General features: G+C 37.5%; 1 protein-coding gene across 1 annotated transcript in view; it reads left to right on the plus strand.

Moving 5' to 3' along the window:
• Positions 1-229: 229 nt before the first annotated feature.
• Positions 230-19,275, plus strand: part of CHM (CHM Rab escort protein) — a 70,162-nt gene continuing 51,116 nt past the window's right edge. Inside the window, exons 1-2 of the mRNA XM_005435832.3 lie at positions 230-323; positions 12,538-12,604. Coding sequence (XP_005435889.1) covers positions 275-323; positions 12,538-12,604 — 116 coding nt within the window. The 5' untranslated portion in view covers positions 230-274. The remainder of the gene's footprint in view (positions 324-12,537; positions 12,605-19,275) is intronic.

The raw sequence follows: 19,275 nt of genomic DNA on the forward strand, positions 1-19,275 counted from the left end.
TGGGGAAAAAGCCGCCCAGGCCAGAAGCAGACTGGAGCTTTCCGCACGCTTTACAGAAGGGCAGCAAACAGCCATCCCTGTGAGACCACAGAAAGAAGGATGCCACCACAGAGAGCGCTACCGGGAAGCTTTCCCGCTTGGGCGGGCCCGCCGCCCTCAGCCCCCAGCCCCGACCTACAACTCCCAGCAGCCCTCGCCAGCGCGGCCGGAAGTCTCTGCGGGCGGCACCCTCCATTTCCGGCAGCGCCGGGCACGTGACCGCGCCCCTCCCAAGATGGCGGACAACCTTCCCTCAGAGTTTGATGTGGTGGTGATAGGGACCGGTAGGAGATGGCGCGGTGGTGGTGGGCTACGCTGGGTTGCCGGGGCGGGGGGTGGCGGGATGCCGGCGCCGCAGAAGGAGGCAGTGGCGCCGGGGGGGGGGCGAGGGCGAGGGGGGCGAGGGGTTGCCGAGGGTACCTGCGCGGGCAGTGTTCGGGGGACTTGCAGGCCGGTCTGGGCTCGCTTCTGAGACTCCAGTGTCAGGATTTGGTGAGAAACTGAGATGGCGCGGAGGCAGCGCACGTCCGGGGCTGCGCCTCGAGCGGGGTGTCCGTGAGCCCCGGCCCCCGCTCCGGGCAGGCTCGCCGGCCCCCCGCACCGCCAGTGGTGCTCGCCGCGGCTCCTGCCGGCCCGCTTTGGTTTTATGCACACAATATAGTTTTGAAGAGCTAAACTCCATGTTGTTGCAGTAGATATCATATATGCTGATAATTTTTTTGTTATTGTATTCTATAATACAAGAACTTTTCTCTTGTACAAGTTCTTGATAATCCCTATGCCTGCTTACAAATAACCCAAAACATTGGGGTTTTTTGAGCCCTCCGCATTAAAGCGTGTTTCTCAGTATATGAGGAATGAGTGCACGTATCAAAGACTTAACTGAACTTTCTGGAGCTGCCCGCACTTTTTTCTATTCTGTACAGGTTCATCCTGTTTTGAGTTCAGGTGAATAATGGTGGAGATATGAGATGTCTCACTGAAACATACCACAACATGTAACTACAAGACAAATTTTAAAATATTGCTTCAGAAGGAAGACACTTGCTGCTTGCATATCATAATAATCTTTAAGTACTGAAACTGATTTATGTTTTGTAGAAGCCAGTGGCAGTGGCCTGGCTTGACCTGGTCTTCATCAGCTCCTCCCCTTAAATTCAGCATTGAGCTCTGGTGTTAAAATGTTTAAAACACATTGATGTTTATAGGTCCAAAATTTACACTCAGATTTTGTTTGCATTTATGAAGAGCTCCCGTGGTCAGCTCAGGATGTTGGTTGGAGCACAAAAGGGAAGACCTCTCTAAATGTTACTCTTTTCCTTTGTGAAATTAGGAGCTGTGTTTTGGGAGTTCACTGATCTGTCAAATTGTGTCCTTCAGATTTAGGACTACTTTTCTAGAGATTTGGAATAGAATGAGTGAGTTTCTTAGTGTAATTGCTCTTTTCAATGTTTTACCTGAAAGAAGTTATCCCCTTACAGTGTATGTATAGTTACTCAAAGGATTTCTGATATGGTTCTCAAATTTGTGAGAGATTCTAAAAACATACTGTCTCCACTGTTGGCCATAACTCTACTAAAAATGCAGAGTTAAGGTTCTTGAGCAAGTTAAGAGATTTCTTTCTTTGTTCTTAACCCTATTGTATGGAGCAGAAACCCTAATAATCTGACATTTTCACATGTGTTCAGATTTGTGAATATTTTGAGTGTGTGAGAAGAATGGTAAATAATGAAAGGCTAACTAAAAGGGTGAAATATTAAAAATTGCATGAGTTCTGTTATTTTTGAGGACAACTCAGTCTTTACTGTCATGAGAAAAATAGTGTTATGTAGATGATGCAGTGATACAGAGAATTAAAGGAAACTCAGAGGTTTATAAAATCAGTATAAACTTTAGGCTATTTAGCTATTCTGGCTACTAAGGAAACTAGCAGGTGAAAGGAGTAGGAGTACCTATTCTAGCTACTAAGGATGCTAGTGAGGGTGTTACCTCTTTAAAAGAGTTGACTCTAACTTACATAAAGTAAAACTTCATCTTGTCATGATTCAGTGGAAAAGTAAAAACCTGCTGCCAGGTTTTGTTTCTGGAGCTTTTGTAATTTTTGGTGAAGGTAGAATGTAATCCAGCTTGCTTTGGCAACCCTCGTGCTGTGGGTCTCGCAGGCACAGAGTGCAGGCCAAGGGCATCGTGGCAGTGGCAGCCTGCTCGTGTGTGCTGTCTTTCGTGGCCCATGGTATGGTGCAGTTGCTGAATGCGTGTGTTAAGTAATACCAGGCTGCTCACTGCGGAGGAGCGGTGACTGGTGGTAGGATGTCACAGATGGACGAGATTGTGCAAGCCTAGGCATGTTGGGAGAAGAATTCACCTGAAACTGGCAGTTCACCAGCAACAGCACTTTTGGCTGAACTGTCTGTTCCAGCGAGAGTTGGTCATGCGACAGCCATCAAATACAGTCTTCCCTGCTTTAGAATGAGCTAATAATACTAGAGCTTTGATGTTGGGGGAAGGGAATTCTTAGAGCTAAAGTTTTCCTCTGAAATATTGCTGGATTTGGTGGTGGTGGCATGGATTTATATTAAAGGATGCATTTGTGCCTACCTGTGGAGACAACTACTGTACCTAATCTCAAGATTTTCAGAACTCTGCATTTTAGGAGTTATTTTGTCTTTTCTTTGCATTCCTTTTTGCTAAGAACATACATAAATGGTGACTAATGCTGTTGACTACTTTTTTATTTTTTATGGAAGTTATTTAAAGAAAAACTTTCATCTGTCTTCTCTTCTGGGAAATGACTCCTGAGGGAATATCTTAGCCTTGTCTTCAACTCTGTGTTTTCAAATGCTATAACCAGTGCTGAGTGTACCTATGGATATTTAATTGTCATATTGTAATAACTGAAATGTTTGTGTTAATGATCTTTTTAACTGCATGGTAGTAATTGCATATTTTTTCTGCATGTGTGGCCTTTTCTGGTTTTATATTTTGTGCTTCTGTTAATTTTAGTAATTAGATTGAGTGGTAACGTTAGCTTTGAATTTGTTTTTGTTTCAGGCTCATTTAACTGTTTTCCTATAGTAAGCTTAATGAAAATGGAACCTCACACTAAATTTTAGTCATTGGTGCTCCATTTAATGCTTAGGTTCAATTACTTCATCAATATTTCTATGGGAAAAGTAAATTCGCTTGTTGAAGAAACTACTTCTCTTTAACCCAGATTAAACATTTTCTTGTGTGGGCAAGTTTAGAGCAAGATGGATGTGTAGTATAAAAATACTTGGCTTGGTGAGTTCAGCAGGAAAAGTTTCACTACCGTCAGGGAATTTATAGTTCTAAAGAAAACTAGATTATCGTGTAACATAAAAATGGTGGGCATAGCTTAAGGTTTTCGCTGGTAGCACAGTATGAGGGTGAAAGCTGTTATGATACTGTTCTTTTGTTCCACCCCTTTGTGGCAGATTTGAGGTCACTCTTAGATCCCTCTCATATCCCTACTTTCCTACTTTTTGAGTGTAGTACTATGGTCAAGTTGCCCACTAACCAAACGGGAATGGATTTATTGGATAATTGTCTGCCAAAGCAGATACTGCGCAGTATCGTTAATCCTCAAAACAGTTCTGGTATTTTGGAAGGTCTGTTCTTTGGAAAGTGCTAACACAGTGATTTTTTTTTTAATTTTTTATTTTTTTTTTTGTCTAAAAGCCTGTAGGATCTAGGTTTGAAGGGCTGATGTAAGTGCTTGCTTGAGGAATTCAAGGTGGGCATTATTCGTGTTCGTTTAAATGAGTTCTATATTGATAAGCCTTTGTGGGGTCAACTCTTAAACTAGTGCAGGCATTCAAATGGTAGTATGTTTGTAGGAAGAGGGAACATTATGAGTTCCCTGATATTTATCTCAGAAAACAGGCATCTATGTGAGAGTGACACTCAGAGCTAGGAGGCAGTGGCAAAGCTTTTGTCTTTAGGCGGTTGTCAGATAGGAAAGTTCATAGGCAAAACACTCAGCAATGTTGAATTTACGGCAGGGACTATTGTGAATGCAAAGATTTGCAACATGGCTGTGCATATCTATAAGTGGTGTGGATAACGATGCAGGGTCATCTTCACCTTTGAATTTTTTCTGTTGATTGGATTTTATTCAGTTTTAACTTCTTAAACTTGTCTCTGGTACTGTGGAAGGCCTGTATTAACTGCTGGTGAAGTTGTAAAATGAAGGATATGGCTCTTTAAAGGGTGGTTGTATTCACGAGTTTGTCTACCAGTAATTCTAATTTTTTTCTAAAAAGGAGTTATTCTTTATAAAAGCAGTCACAGTAAATTTTCTGGTTCTATGCAATTTTCTTTCCATTCTGGTTTTCAGTGGTTATAAATAACACATGAAATGACTTTCAAGGTAGAAAGCAGGGATCCATTTTGAAATATTCTATAAAATAAAGAGTGATTTATGGTTTCATATGATTTTGGCTGAAAGCACTCGGGCTTTGCCAGGTCATCAAAGTCCTGTCAGGAGAATCTATTATTTATTGTTCGATATGCTGGGAGTGGTGTAAGTACTTTATGTTTATCTTATGTAAGTATAGTGTTAGGAAAAATCACTTCCAGATACTAATACAATTTTTAAAATATACCATGAAAAAACTGAATATTATGTATGTGAATTATGAAGTTAAGATTGAAGATTGATTCTAAAAAAGAATTGGAAAAATGAATAATTCCTAATGATTTTATTGTTGCAGGATATTTTTAGGATGTGCTGGATGAACCTAAAATGTTTTCTAATACACCTTCTGGGCTGATATTTTGGTTACGTTATCTTATATAAATACACAGTCTGTTTACATCAGCAGCTATTTAGAGTTTTACAATAAAAGCTAGATGGAAAACCAGCTGAAGATGGATAGTTTTTTATGTCAGTGGTTGTTGTGGACTAATATAGTGGCACTGACTATATAATGGTGATGTCTGGAAGGAGGAAATGGACCCATATTATTATTATTATAATTTGTAAATAAGTCATTACATGTCCATGTAAGTGTCAAACAAAATGAACACTGACTCAGAATTTTCTCCCCACCCAACTTTTATTTTTTTAGTATTCTCTAAATGTAAACATGCCTTTATCTTCTTACTGACTTATTTTTTAACCTGACTAAAATTGAAGGGTTGTTTTCTGGCATGCCTTCTGTTCTGAATTTTTCTGTGTAGCAGAGCTGCTGTGATAGCCTTCTTGGAGGCTTGGACTCCTACTGATGTCTCAGATACAATTCTTTTCTAGATACTGTGGAATGTCCCTCCCTGCTCTTGTAAGAAAACTCACTGTTTTATGTACCTCCTGTTGTCCTTCTCAGCCCGTTAATGTTCTTCAGGTTTTCCTGATTATATTGCTGATCTTAACGAAATAAAAGACTGTAGTACTCCTGTGATCCTACTGTGAAAAATACAGGGTAGGTCATCTGCATATCAAGGTGAAAAACTCCTTTAGAAAAAGTCTTAGCAAGGTACTTTGAAATTCTAGTCTGAGTCAGGTTTAGTTGAAATGACACATTTGTCTGTCCTCAGTAGAAAATGTCATTCCACTGTCTGGAGAATGGTCATAAAGCTGATGATTCAAACCTTCCAAGTCACTGGTGCACAGAGGTTGCTCTAGAGCCAAGCAGAGCATTTTGAGCGTTTTCTAAGAGCCTCTGTTGATATACAGATAACTATATGGCATTATTAATGTAGGAGAAACTTTTTACTTCTTAAATATTCTTTTATGAAATGTTTAAAAATGTATAAGGAGCAAAGAGAACAAGCTATCTTCCTGTGGGGAGGCAGAAGAAGAAGTGAAAGTATTAGAAGACTTGGGTAAAAATAAAACTTCTGTGTGTCTTACTATACAGAACTTTTAATATATGTGCCTTGCTTTTTATTTATCTCCTGCTATCGGTTGTAAACCAAAGATTAGTCTCATAGCTGTAGTATGTGCTAGGGAAGTCTACTTAAAACCCTCTTTATTAAATACATTTTTTTTCTTTAAGACACGAAGAATCATTTGGATTTTAACTGTTGTCTTCCTTAATATATGTAATTTAAGGAAATGTATTTAATATGTGTTTGTATAACAGTACAAATATTTGATATTTATTCAAAAATTACCCTCCTACTGGAAGGTAGGCCTCTAATGTGAAAAGTAAAGCAGCTGTTGCTTTCCAGTAAACAGAATTCCTCACCTTGAAGTAATCTGCTTACACCTGTAGTTCAGAAAGTGGTATGCCAGGTTGTTTTTTTTAGTTTTTTAATCTGTTACCTTGATTCAGTGTCTTAGGTGTTCCATGAGCAAAATGTTTAGATAGGTAGAACGTTGCCACACAAAGATGTGATTCATCCAGTGATACAATTTTTATGTAAGTGATTAATAAACTAAAATTGTGTTGCATTCATGCTGTTGTCTAGATCTCATGTATGTTTATTTTTCTGGTACCTTTGATGTTAATTTTCCTGGGTTGTTGTAACTTGGAGCCAAAATCAGAAAGTGCACTGTCCCCACCCCCCTTCAGAGGACACTGCTTGCTTTGAGCATGATTTTTAGTAGCAGGTTAAATTTTTATTTGGAGCATAAGTGTCTGTGTTCCTTTTCTAAACATTTATTTGCACTGTGAGATTTGCTATTTTTCATTGCCATGTTCCTCTGATGGCACACAGATAACTATATAGAATTACTAGTTTAGGAGAAGAAACTTTTTAATTGTGATTTCTTACTTGTCTTAGTGGGTTGTCATTTCTATCCCACTACCATATTCTGTAATGCAGAAATATTTTCTAATATTCTACAATACAAGCATGTAATAAAATTAATAAAACCTATTACAGTTTTAATTAGCTAGCTTTAACTTAAAATATAGATACAATAAATAGTTCAACTTTGTTTGCAATTAAATTATAAAATGCCTTTTATGTTCTACATATACCAGAAACATATCACAAAAATTGTGTAGTGAGCTTCTCCAGTCAGCTGCTCTTCTCTTCTTAGAAGTTCAGATACAAACAAAATTTATTGCAGTTGGTCAGCTGTCTGACTCCAGGAGATTGTTTTGAAATTGTCTATGTTCCAGCTTTTTTAATATATTTCCCTTCAACATTTTATATTATGAAAAGCCACTTGTGATTTATTTAGTAGATGCAGTGAAGCAAATTAAACATTTAAACCTTTTCAAGATGAAGCTTGTGTAATTCAGTAAAAGCTTATCAGCCGGACAACTGGGAAATAGTTTACAGTGAACAACTTGGGAACCAAGATGCTTCCACATATATGAAGCTGTTTAGTTTATAAATTGCTTGGGGCAGTGAATGTATCCATTTAAAGTCACTTGAAGAGACAGCGCATCGCTGTAGCATTATGTATAGCCACTAATCAGAAGAGGCACAATGTGTAAGCCTGAAATTCATTTTTGATTACACAGAGGTGAATTGCAACTTTTCATTATTTTGTAAAGCTTTTAAAATCAGTTGGCTTTTAAAGCTGAAGAAAATAATTATCTTAGCAGTTATCTCTAATTTTAATTTTGCTATGTTGAAGCTAAAGTAGAATCGGTATCTTGATGACTGTATGTAATGTGTAGCTAATTCCTATATGTCTTGCTTATTTACTTGTAAAACATGTTATTCTTGAAAATGAAAGTATGACTGATTTTGCTTCCTAGGGAGGGTCCAAAAATCTGTGTAGTGGAGATTATCTTGGTCAGAGGTTGCTGGAAACAACGAGATGTAGACTTCCAAGGTCAGCTTGCAGCAGGCACATCTGTAAGATTTATTGAGATTAATCTGCCTCTTATGTATCCAAGAAGGCTATAATAGAGAGAGTGCTTAGACAGCTGGCAGTGAAAACTAGTGCTATCAAAAGTGAACTGTATTCTTCATCATAAGATTGTCATGAACCTAGTGTTTATACTGTCTGCTTGCTGGGTTACTTCATTCTGGTGCTGCAACTGTTTCTGATATAGTCCTGGAATTTCTTGCAGCGGTTTCCAATGTGTTATATGAATAGCCTAAGAAACAAAAAAGTTTGTAGGACTATCTTGAGTTTCACCATGCTGAAGTGAGCCCTGACACAATGTTTGTTAGTCTAATTAGGGCAAGCTTGTTAGAATTTCATCTGCTTGCCATTTGGTTTTGGTTTTGTTTTTTTCCCAGAAGGGCAAGTATGTAGTCGGCACTCTTCGCAGACCAATACTAGGAAAACTTGGTAGTTGGTTCACTTTGACTTCGCACGTGTATTTCAATGAGGCAGTGTCACGGATTCATGCGAATGCATCACATTTGTGATAGGTATCAAGAAGTACCTATGAAATTCTACCTTCTAAGAGACGTTAGTGACTCAGAGATCACTAATGAGTAAAATCTCTAATTTTATACTTATTTTTATATCTGTCTGCAGATGTAATGGCCTACTTCACTCAAATTTTAAATTAATGTTTCCTTGAGAAGGCCAGAGAGGCTGGTTTACCTAATACTGTGTCTGATAAATGGATGTTAGTGAGTGGAGGAAGAAGGCAGTGGCTTTAAGGAATGGTGATAGACATTTCAGCTGGTACTAATGAGTCTTCCTTCATGGAGGAAAACTCTTTATCTTTACTTTTCATGGTAAGAGAAATGAGGTGCAGGACCGTTAAACATAATGCAAAGGGGGATATGAAAGGGCCGGGAAGCTCAGAAGGTGTTTATACTTCTTGATAACAGGCACTGCTATTTCTGAATTGATTCTGCCTCAAATACAAAGAACTTCTGAATCAGCATACTAAATTGATACAAGAATTGTACGGACTCCTTATTCTTCTGTGTAAATCCCTTTTATGCTGCCAGATGTTTATGTATGACGTACTGAAGTCTGGATCTGTTGCTGCTTTCTTGTGGTTGGATCATGCAATTCCTATTCCGACTTCTTATTTCCTGCCAATACCATTGCAAATCTAAAATTTGTTTGGATTTGTAACCTCTATCTTCAAAACAAATTGTGAGAAGTTTTGGAGTCTGCTCTCCCCTGTGGCTGGGATCTGAACTCATTTCAAAAGTTGAATATAATCCATCTTAGAGTTTTTGACAAATCAAAGTTCAGAATTGGAAACTGCTTCCAAATAGGAACAATTTATAAACAGAATATATTTCTCTGATACTGAATAGAAGGGAACCTGTTTTTGCACAACTGTGTCAGTATCCTGTAGGAGATAGTTCAGCTTCACGTGCTGTCATTAAATAAACCTCTACCATTTCTCTAAGGAGGCTTTTCCAAGTTAGGGGTTTTTTTTCTTAAGTAGAGGGGGACTGTAACTATCTTACAATGGTCTGTTTACCAGAGCCAGAGCCTTCTGTCTTGGAAAAGGCTTTTGTAAAGTAACCATGGTGCAGTCCAGATCATGTGTAGGAGTAACTTGCATTGACAAAGCTACATATTTTCCATGTGCTTTTATTTCGTTGGAGAAGAGAATTCAGAAACTGGTGCCAAGGCACAGTCTTATTTCTTTGGTTTACTGAGGTTTTGTCACTTAATAAATGGTGTTGCAAGAGCCTCTCCAAAAGCTAAAATGCATGGGCCTTGCCTTTCTTACACTTCCTTGTTCAGTGGGTACTCAGGGGGCCACAGTATCTTAGAAGCAAAGGGTTGGTGAAGAAAATTGATACCAGCTTTCAAGAGCGAGGAAGCTAATTCAGGGAACAATTTCATCCAAGGTTAATGGAAGAACAGACCTCCAACACGGTATCAATTGGATCAAGCTTAAAGCAATCTGTTATGCCCTAGTAGCTATAACTCCAGTCCTGGTCAGCCAGGCAGCAATGGTGATGTTTTACAACACTTTCTCAGTGGCTTTTCTCAATAAGGAAGGAGAAACAAGTTTCTCAATTCCATTTCTAGAGTAATATTCTCTGTGCCCAAATGAGGGAAAGAAAAACTTTTTCAGGATCTACACACAAAATAGTAGTTGTAGATTCTATTCCAGATAGTTTATAGACGGAGAGAAGTGAAGTGTATATATAAACACTTTCGGTGGGCAGCTGGATGTGGAGTTGCGTTCACATAATAAAGCTGTTTGCATTCAGGATCTTGTGACAGTCCTGAAGTGTGTGCTGCAGTTAAGTATTTCCTCCTTGTCTCTTTGTTCAGAATGGTCTGTGTTTTGAGTTCTTACTTCAAAATCTCAATTCAAAAGACTATCAACCTATCTAGGCTGTGAAACAAACATCCCAGGAACTGATGCAATTGTTCATCCCTCTTTGAAAGCATTATTTCCAGCGATTAATTCCATGATAAGCCTTCACTTGCTGTGGAAGGTCAGCAATGCAAAACGATTGTATCTTTTTCTGTTTTATCAGTTCAGAAAGGGATTTTCTTTTTTTTTTAATCCTTCAAAATACTAAGTGCTAGAAGCCAAAACTTTGCAGGGAAATTGTAGCTATTTTCCTGGAAGATTTGTCATGCCTGTCTTAAACCTCCTTCCTTCAGTTGATCCAAACATTTATACTTTTGGACTATCAACACCACCATGGAGCTGGTCTGCCAAAACCTGACCATCTACTTGACATGGAAAGGAGGTCAGGAGTGCCAAAGATAAGGGTAGAGAGGTTGAATCTCTTCATTTTGGTGGTGGTGTTTGCCTTTACTGGCTTAAGGAGTTACGGTCTTGTGTATCTAAGTCACTCTAGGTGTTTTCTGGACTCCATTTCAGTTTCTAGAATTGATAAAGACCAGCTCAACCATTTGAAATTATTTGTTTCTGTCTCTGTGAGTGCTAAATTGTACTTAACATCCCATTAAAATCTAACAGTTAGTTACTCTAGGTAAGTGAAAACTGATACCTTACAAGTAGTGAATAGCTGTCCAGTAACCTTTAGTATATTGCGTTTTGTGTTTTAAATGAATCATCAGATTGGCAACATGCTGCCATTTTATTAATTTGTAAAGGCAGTATTCTCTCTGAAGAAACGGACAACTGCAGGCCTGAGATTCTCACAAAAATGATGTTTGACGTAAAGCTAGCCAAGAAGTTTGTGCCCTACCGTGTCTGCTTTTCCTACTTTCCATTCTGTCTCTCTTCAGTTGTGCTAGTGCAGCTGCTTCTGGTGCTGAGCTGTGAATGGTATCAGTGAAACACTCCTTTCACATTGTTTAATCTAATCCCTTAATGGAATATGTAGCTTGTCTCCTAATACCAATCCCTTAGAATTTTAATCACTTTTACTGAATTACCTGCTTAAACAGCCAATAGATCATTTAAAAGGAGATTTCAGCAAAGCAAGTGCCATACAGGTTTTTAGGTAGCAAGCTAGACTTCTTTTCTGAAGCTAGTCAGAAATCCAAGTCATCTAACTCTGCATGTAAAAATCTGGTGAGTGGGAGTAGAAGTTAAGAGAACAGGCTCATTTATTTATTAAACTTCCAATTGCAACTGTGTGCCATTCCAAGCAGGTATTGCTGGTACAGGAATGTCACTAACCTTCTGGATGGTTGGTTTTCGTTTGTTTGGTTTTTACTGTATATCTTTTCCACGTATAGTGAAAACATACTGATTTGACCGAGCATAATTGCAGGACGTGGGAGATGTTGGTAGGGGTACTACTTCAAGTACAATTGTCTTGCATTCATTCTGTCCCTAACAGTACCCATAAAAGTGAAGTGAAAGTGCACCTGCGCTGTCGGCTTAGCTTTTCTGTTTACACTCAGGTCTTAGTCTGCATGCAGAATATTGAGTGTGTTCCTGGGTACTCCTTTGGAGCAAACCAATTAGTTCAATCAGAAACAAAGTCCAAATACAGTTCTGAGACCTGTTTGTGCTAGAGATGTTTGCCAACAGATGGTCTGGAGGACACTGCACCGTGATGCCTCAGCAGTCATTTAATGCCATCCCAGCAGGTTTATACCCTCACACTTTCCAGTGCATCCTTGGACAATATACCAGGGCATGCAGCATGTATATTTATCGTATATTTATGATACCAATCGTAATATGTAATCTTAAATATTATATTTAAGATTATCCTATATTTAATCTTAAAACACCATTTTGATGGGTTGTTACACAGTCTCCACATTATGTGGCCACTTTGAAGTGAATAAAAATACACAAAAATACCATCAGATAATACCTGTCCCTATCAGGAGGGATACAGTTACAAGGCCATCCCATTAAAATTTGGGTATTGTTATGCTGGCAAGTACTCAATCTGTTCATGATAACAAGGTGTCTAGAGAAGACACTGGTGATAAACTTTGATTCAGAGGTAGTAGTGTCTGCAAGTGACACGTGCCATACAATTATTAAAAAAAAAAAGTGTTGCATTCAGGAGGGTCATAGCAAAATGTTAATAGCTCAAAATAGTGTTCATTATTTTAGTAGCATGAGAGTATTAACAATTCTAGTGACTCACTGCAGTGTTTGAATTGCCTCTTTCTGACCAAGTTCTAACTTTGTTTCATTTTTTAATATATATTAGCATACTAAGTCCTAAAAATCACATGTGTCCTTTCAGGTTTGCCTGAATCTATTATTGCAGCGGCCTGTGCTAGAAGTGGCCAGAGAGTTCTTCATGTTGATGCGTAAGTTACTCATAATTTTCCTTTTGAAGAGTTAAACTGGCTAGAAATGTATCTATGTCTATGTCAGCGTGCCCTTCAGGACTTGTGTTTTGTGTTCTTCTGACATCAAGGGATCTTATACTTTTGTCTGTGCCTTATTTTGGGGGATTTCTTTCCCATCAATAAAACAGGCAGTTTTTGCATGCTAGCTCAGTAATTTGGAACATATGGTCAAGGATGGCTCCTCCTTTTGTATGGACAGGAATGGTTGCAGGTTTAGTGCCTTTTTTATCATCATTCCTGACAGAAATTATCCCATTCTGCTTTTGTGAGAATTTTTACCTGAGCCATTATCATTTAATGACAAAATGTTTTAATAGTAGTTCATTTGTATCAGTTGTCAATGCCTAGAGAAGTTAGTACAAGTATATTTGCATTGAATTGTTATCAGAATGAAGATGAGTGAAGTCTGGCCGATAAGGCCAGGAGATGAACACAGTGCTGCTCTTTGTTTGCTGTCTTCTCTCTATCCCATGCTAAAGCAGTTTCTAGGAAGAGTATCGAATACCACTGAAATCAGTTGATTCAGAAAGTACTTCTGTTGAACTTCGAAATGGAAGAATTTGCTGAAGCACTTGGAGTAGCACATTTCCTTGCATCCTTTGAAGAGATTAATGTTTCACTTTACCTATTAGCAAAAGTTAAAATAATTTTTTTTATAAACTGTGTAACTGTACATTACAATGCACACTGTTTTTTTTTAAAAAAAAATTAGGATCTTTGAACCTTGGCTTATTTGTACACTTGCTCAGCAAAATTTAGTAGCATGACTCAAGTCTAGAGCTCTGGTTTCTGAGGCAAGCTTGAGATCAAATGCTGGAGCCTGAGCTGACCAAGACAAACTCTTAAAATACCCCTTTCTCCCCTATAGCACTTTAAAACTCTGATTGTCTCATAACTCTTTTGAGACAATCGATCTTTACTAAGCAGCTCTTGAGGCTGCTTTACTGTCTGTGTTTTTCTAGAAGATAACAAATGCAATGTATTTTGTGAGGTTTCTGTACTAGACACCTGCGCTGTGCCTGCTGTAGTTCGTTATGTCAGATGAAGTTATGATTGTCCAGATAATTTTTTTTAATTTTTTTTTTTGCATCTTTGCTACTGCTTTTTATTGTAGCTGGCTCCTGTGCCCTTGCTACTTTTCCAGTCCCATTGTTAGTGCAGTTATGTGGTTTGCTGGCCTAATAGCATTTTGAGAGAGGGTCATAAGCTGGAAGCAAGGAGTGCGTCTAAGCACTGCTGCTGTCACTAAATGTTTTCATAGCCTAAAATGAATAATAATTTTCTAAGGTTAAACAAATTTCTGCATAACTGTTAACAACCAGTAAAAGTCTATGTGGAGACTAGTTTCAGTCAACCTGTTATCTCTTCTCTAGCTGAAACCAGCTGGATTTCAGCAGAGCAGTGTGGCAGGCAGTTCTGACTTGGTGGTAGCAGCAAGAGTGCTGTGAGCTTAGATGTTCTCTGAATGATTCTGATGCAATGTGATTGCAAGGTTGGCATAGTGTTTTATTTTTACATCGTGTTTTTGAGCTTTTTCTTCTATGAAAATTTTTATGATGCGTACTTCTGTGTACAGCTCCTAAGGTTTAGGGTTGGTTTTTTTTTTGTATTGCACCAAAACCTTAAAAAGGATATGCTTTCTGCTGTTCATTTTCTCTGAACATCATCGGTTCAAGATTAAACTTCTGTAATCTCATTTGCCTACAGCCCTTCAAAGGACCCATTCATTTTTCAGACATTAACTTTTGGTTTGAAATCATATGCAATTTCAAGATTTGCAAGACTAGCTCACTATCTTGGTTGCGTGAAATACAATTTGCAGTTGCTCAGCTTGCTGTTGTGCTGCCCACAAAGTCTCTGGCTTCCTGTCTCGGACTGGAGTAAGGACAGGAGATTAACTTCAGTCAGTCATTTTTATCAATAGGAGGGCATTTGGATTAAGAACTCATTAATGAATCTTCAGGCACTACGGACTACTTTCAGAACCTATGGAAAACTTCTTGGAACTGTAAGGAAGAAAGTCTTTAAATGGGTTAATATTCTCGTATTTTACATCACAGTGAAATAGTACACAGTACTTTATGCTCCATACTTAATGTAACTAATGATTCATTTGAAACAGACAGCTCTTAAGATTGTAATAATTTTAAAGAAGTATGCAACTACATAGTAGTGATACTGAAGTTACTATAAAGACCTCATGCATAATGTGTAAGGGTATGTTAATGTCAGACATTTGGGTATGGTAGTTCTTAAATCAGCTATGGGATTGCTAACCAAAATATTAAACACTTTATTTTAAAACAAGCAGATATAGAATGAGTAAAATAGTTATGTTTGGATTTTAAGCTTAATGCATGTATTACTGGTAGACTACATAGATTTTGTTAAATGAACCATTTCTCATCATTTTTTTGTATTCATTGGCTATCAAAGTCCGTAATAATGGTTAGCCACTGGAATTTTGATTTCTTTTATCCATGCCTATTTTTAGCTATAGTGAAGAGCTTTTCAGAAAACTCAGAGAAGCAGGCAATTAGAACTGTGGAATACATATTTTGTTTATTACTGTTTTCACTTAAATATGCTTATTTATATTCACATATGCTTTTGTTTTTATGATGAAAATGAAGGCTTCCACATTTGATTCCTTTCTCCTATGGAGTTATTTTTCCAACTCTAATGCAGGCTAAGGTCAGGGGAAGGTGTTCATAACAGAGGTGTTCTTCTCTCATATTAATAATTGCCATTTTAATGGGTGTATGTGCTCACTGAATCATGGTCTAGAATCCATATCTTGGCAAAAAAAAGAAAAAAAAAGAGAAAAAGAAATGTTTATACTGTACAACCCCCTCCCCATAAATAGGGAAGCGTTTCAAGCCGTCTGCTTTTCCTGTTTAAGTTAGTACTCTTGCAAAAAAAGCCTACCAAAACCAATGGAAAACCCTCACCCTGATGCCATTTGAGCTTGAAGTCAAAAGTTAAGTCTTAGAAAGCTTGCCAGAGATTCATCTGGATTAAAACATTTTATTTCTATCCACTATATGTCTAGTTTAATATATTAATTTCTAGATGAATTTTCAAGTTTCGTTTTACTAAAGTAACAGTATAATTGAAAATTCATCAAGAAAAAAACCTGTTTCTATTCAGAATGTAACTTTTTAGCAGTGTAAGTTGTTTCCTTCTTGAAGGATTTTGAGCTTAATTTTTTTTCAGATTGTAAAAAAATAAGATTTGGAGTTACTGAAAAACTTGGTTTCGTTAAGTGTGCTACTTTGATTCATCTTTTGTTCTCTGCAAAGGTCTGAGTTGTTAGAAGGTATAGAAAATGTATATGGATAAAGTCTTTGTTTATAGTTTACTTGCACTCGTTACCTTGTGTATATCATTTTATTACTTTTAATCTTCAGCCATGTTTGAATTTATCATAATATACTGCATAGGTGATTATGCAAGATAGTTTTGAAGTGGCCTATTATAAAATACTAAGGTCTAAGTTTGATTTATAAACACTGTCCAAGCATCACCATCAACAGTAGCTAATCTTATTCAAAATAGTCACTTCATTGCAGTGTTGCCATAAATTCCTGTAGACTGATTTTAAACTAAAGTTAGCTTCTGCCAAATAGTAATTGAAGGACCTCTATTTCTCTGTGCCAGCTATCTGTCTCAATAAACATAAAATCTGTGGTTCTTTTCAGAGAGCTACATTTACTGTAGATATTAATGAGCTGTTGACATGTGAAATTTCAAGGATATTTGTTAAGTGATTTAGAAAAGTAATTCGCAATTTAAAATGTGGAGATTGGCACTTAGTTTAAACTTGGAGTTGCTGAAGAAAGGTAGATCAAGAGTAAAAGTTGATTACTTGAAGTGAATATACTTCTCATACTAATTGTTCATATGCATAGGACTTCCTCCTGATAGCTTGCTGTGTTTTCTACTTTTGGTCCTTTGCTTATTTGCTTCATACAATTATATGCATATATAGTTATGTACTAGTTTGGCTACTGAGGATGGGGCAATTAGAGGTGAGGTATGTTTAGCTACATTTTTTACTCAATTTTCAGCATCTAGAGTATAGCATTTGTAGACTAGTTTTCTTGTCTACATCCTTCCTGGTTGACTTATTTATCTTTCCATGTAGAGCATAATTCAAAGGCAAAGGAGTGTCAAGATCCAGGATTGTAACTCCTTTTTTGTGCCCACTTTGCTCTGTCTACTTCTCATGTCTTGCTTCCTGACACTTGAAACCTTTATTTTTTGACCTTATTTTGTAGAGTACTTGAGTGTTCCTTGTGTCTAAATTCTGTTCCGTCTGAGCATCCAAAAGCCTACTGGGCACCCTCCTTGTACCTCCCTCCTCCAAGATACCTGCTTTTGTAGTTTGTTCCACTTCTTGCTAGACAATCTGTCTGACTTCTTTTCGGAACTTGTAAAATATATGATGTAATACAACCTGTGTCTTCATACAGCCTTCTTTTTGATCTTTAACTTCTGTGAAGTGAGGTAGCAGTGTAGGCACAGCAAACAGATAATGAGAAGGTTGCTTCTCAAAGCAGGTCAATTTCTTGCAAGGAAAATAAAATTATTTAACTTTAAGTAAGGAAACCTAGGCAAAAATTTTGACCTTTTTTGAAAAAGTTGCTGTTATTTTTATTTTGTTTTGGGGTGTTATCTAATAGAAAAGTATTAGAGAGTAAAACGTGGTCTTAGCTGGTCCATGATAATTACCTTTAGTCATGTTCATATCCCAGGATATAATGTAATATAGTACAAGTGACTGCCACCATCACTTTTATTGAGCAGAAGGATCTCAAGAGATCTTTGAGTTAAACCTTCCTCTTGGAAGGCAAGAATGCATAGTCCACTTCTCATGCTCCTAGACACGACTTCTGTGCCAGAATGGGAATTTTTCATACATGTGACTGTGTACTTAATAGGTAGCATGTGAAACTGTATGGGTTTGAAACATAAGTCGTTTTGTGTTCAGATCCTTAAAATCGATGTGGCAGTAAATTCTTGTGGAGAAGACAGCTACTCTGATGGTTCAAGACTTCTTTCTGAAAGATCAAATGCAGGACAGACAAATACAGGAGCTCTTGGGAGCAATTGTGAGGTATCAGCAGCTTTCCTTCAGACATCACCAGCTTTGGTATACCGTGGCTGTTAAGACACGGCACTGAAAAGGCCATCTTTTTAACAGGCATAGTCCATGAAATACTTTTTGTTGTGTATGCTGTGCTTTCCTAAGTCTTCAATTTCTCAAATTGGAGTCTGTCTTCAAAAGGCCGTGTTAGATATTCTCTTGGTTTGGATTCCAAGAATGTTAATCAGTTGGAAAAAATTTGCAATTTCAGTGTTCTGGACTGGGATTTGCTAATTCTTTCGAAGTATTGAAGAAAAAATGGTGTTAGTAACTGAGAAAAAACCCCACAAACTAATATAAGAGAGGAGAGAATTAAGATATTTGCTGAGGTGAAACTGTACTTGGGCTACACTTCCAAAACATTGTAAAAATGGCTTCAGCAGTTCTGAACTACAGATTCAAGATTTGAAGAGTATGAACTAAAAGCAGCAATGTTTTAATTTTTGTGAAAGTCCAGGTAATACAGTAGAAGTTTTGAGCAAATACTATCTAGGAAATAATGTATGGTAGAAAAAGAAAACATGTGTGCTCTAACTTGGTAGAAAAATTGATTTCTAACGCTGTTGTTACACCTTGAAAATGTTTCATGTCTTTACTTAGCATATAATAGAATTATAGCCCTAAAAAAGGGAGAAAATATCCATCCTTTAGTTGGCCAGTACAGAAAGAGAGGAGAGGAACTTAGTCCTTGAGATACTGGGGCGGTATTTTAGCTTTAATTAGGCTTTGAACTTGAGCATTACTTTAAGGATTTCCTCAGTTCATCTTCAGGGCAGTTACAACAAAATTTTTTGGTTATGATGGACTCATACTTCTAAAACCATTAGTCAGTTCTTTCCAGAATTCCTCTTCAAGATTTTTTCTAAAACCTTTGCTCATTGTGTCGGTAATAATGTATGGTATACCCTATTTCTGTAAGTGTTTTCAGATGAGAAAATTAAGCCATTCTGATTCATCATGTAATGCGGGGTAAACTAATTAAAATTCCAGGGGAAATAAATCTGGAAGTTGATGCTTCAAGAGAAGATTAATATTTGAGGTGCTACAGCATAACTTGGGAAAGGCGCTCAGATGCCAGAGGAAAGGAAGGACAGCTGCGATTCATTTTCCATTTGAGAAAGGCCATACCATCCTCTCAAAACTGATTGAGCTTCAGCACAGCATTACAGAGTGCTTTGTTGAAAAGATTGATTCACGTCAATGGTGGTTAAAAAAAGTAGTTTCAAAGGAAAATCCACCTGAAGAACAGAGGAATGTTTACATCAAAGGTGTCTGACAGCTCACAAATAAACTTCTGTAACTTTCTGTCAAAATAACATATTCATTTCTCTTACTGAAAGTTTTAATTTAAAATATTCTAAATATGCATGAATTTATATTGGTATAGATTCAAGAAACCCAGTCCTAATTTTAGGCAGGTGTTTTCTGTGATTTCTGTGATCAATGGCCTTGCTTGCTCTGACAGCCAGATTGTATTCCA

Source organism: Falco cherrug, chromosome 15 (assembly GCF_023634085.1).
Source record: "Falco cherrug isolate bFalChe1 chromosome 15, bFalChe1.pri, whole genome shotgun sequence".
NCBI classification, from domain to species: domain Eukaryota; kingdom Metazoa; phylum Chordata; class Aves; order Falconiformes; family Falconidae; genus Falco; species Falco cherrug.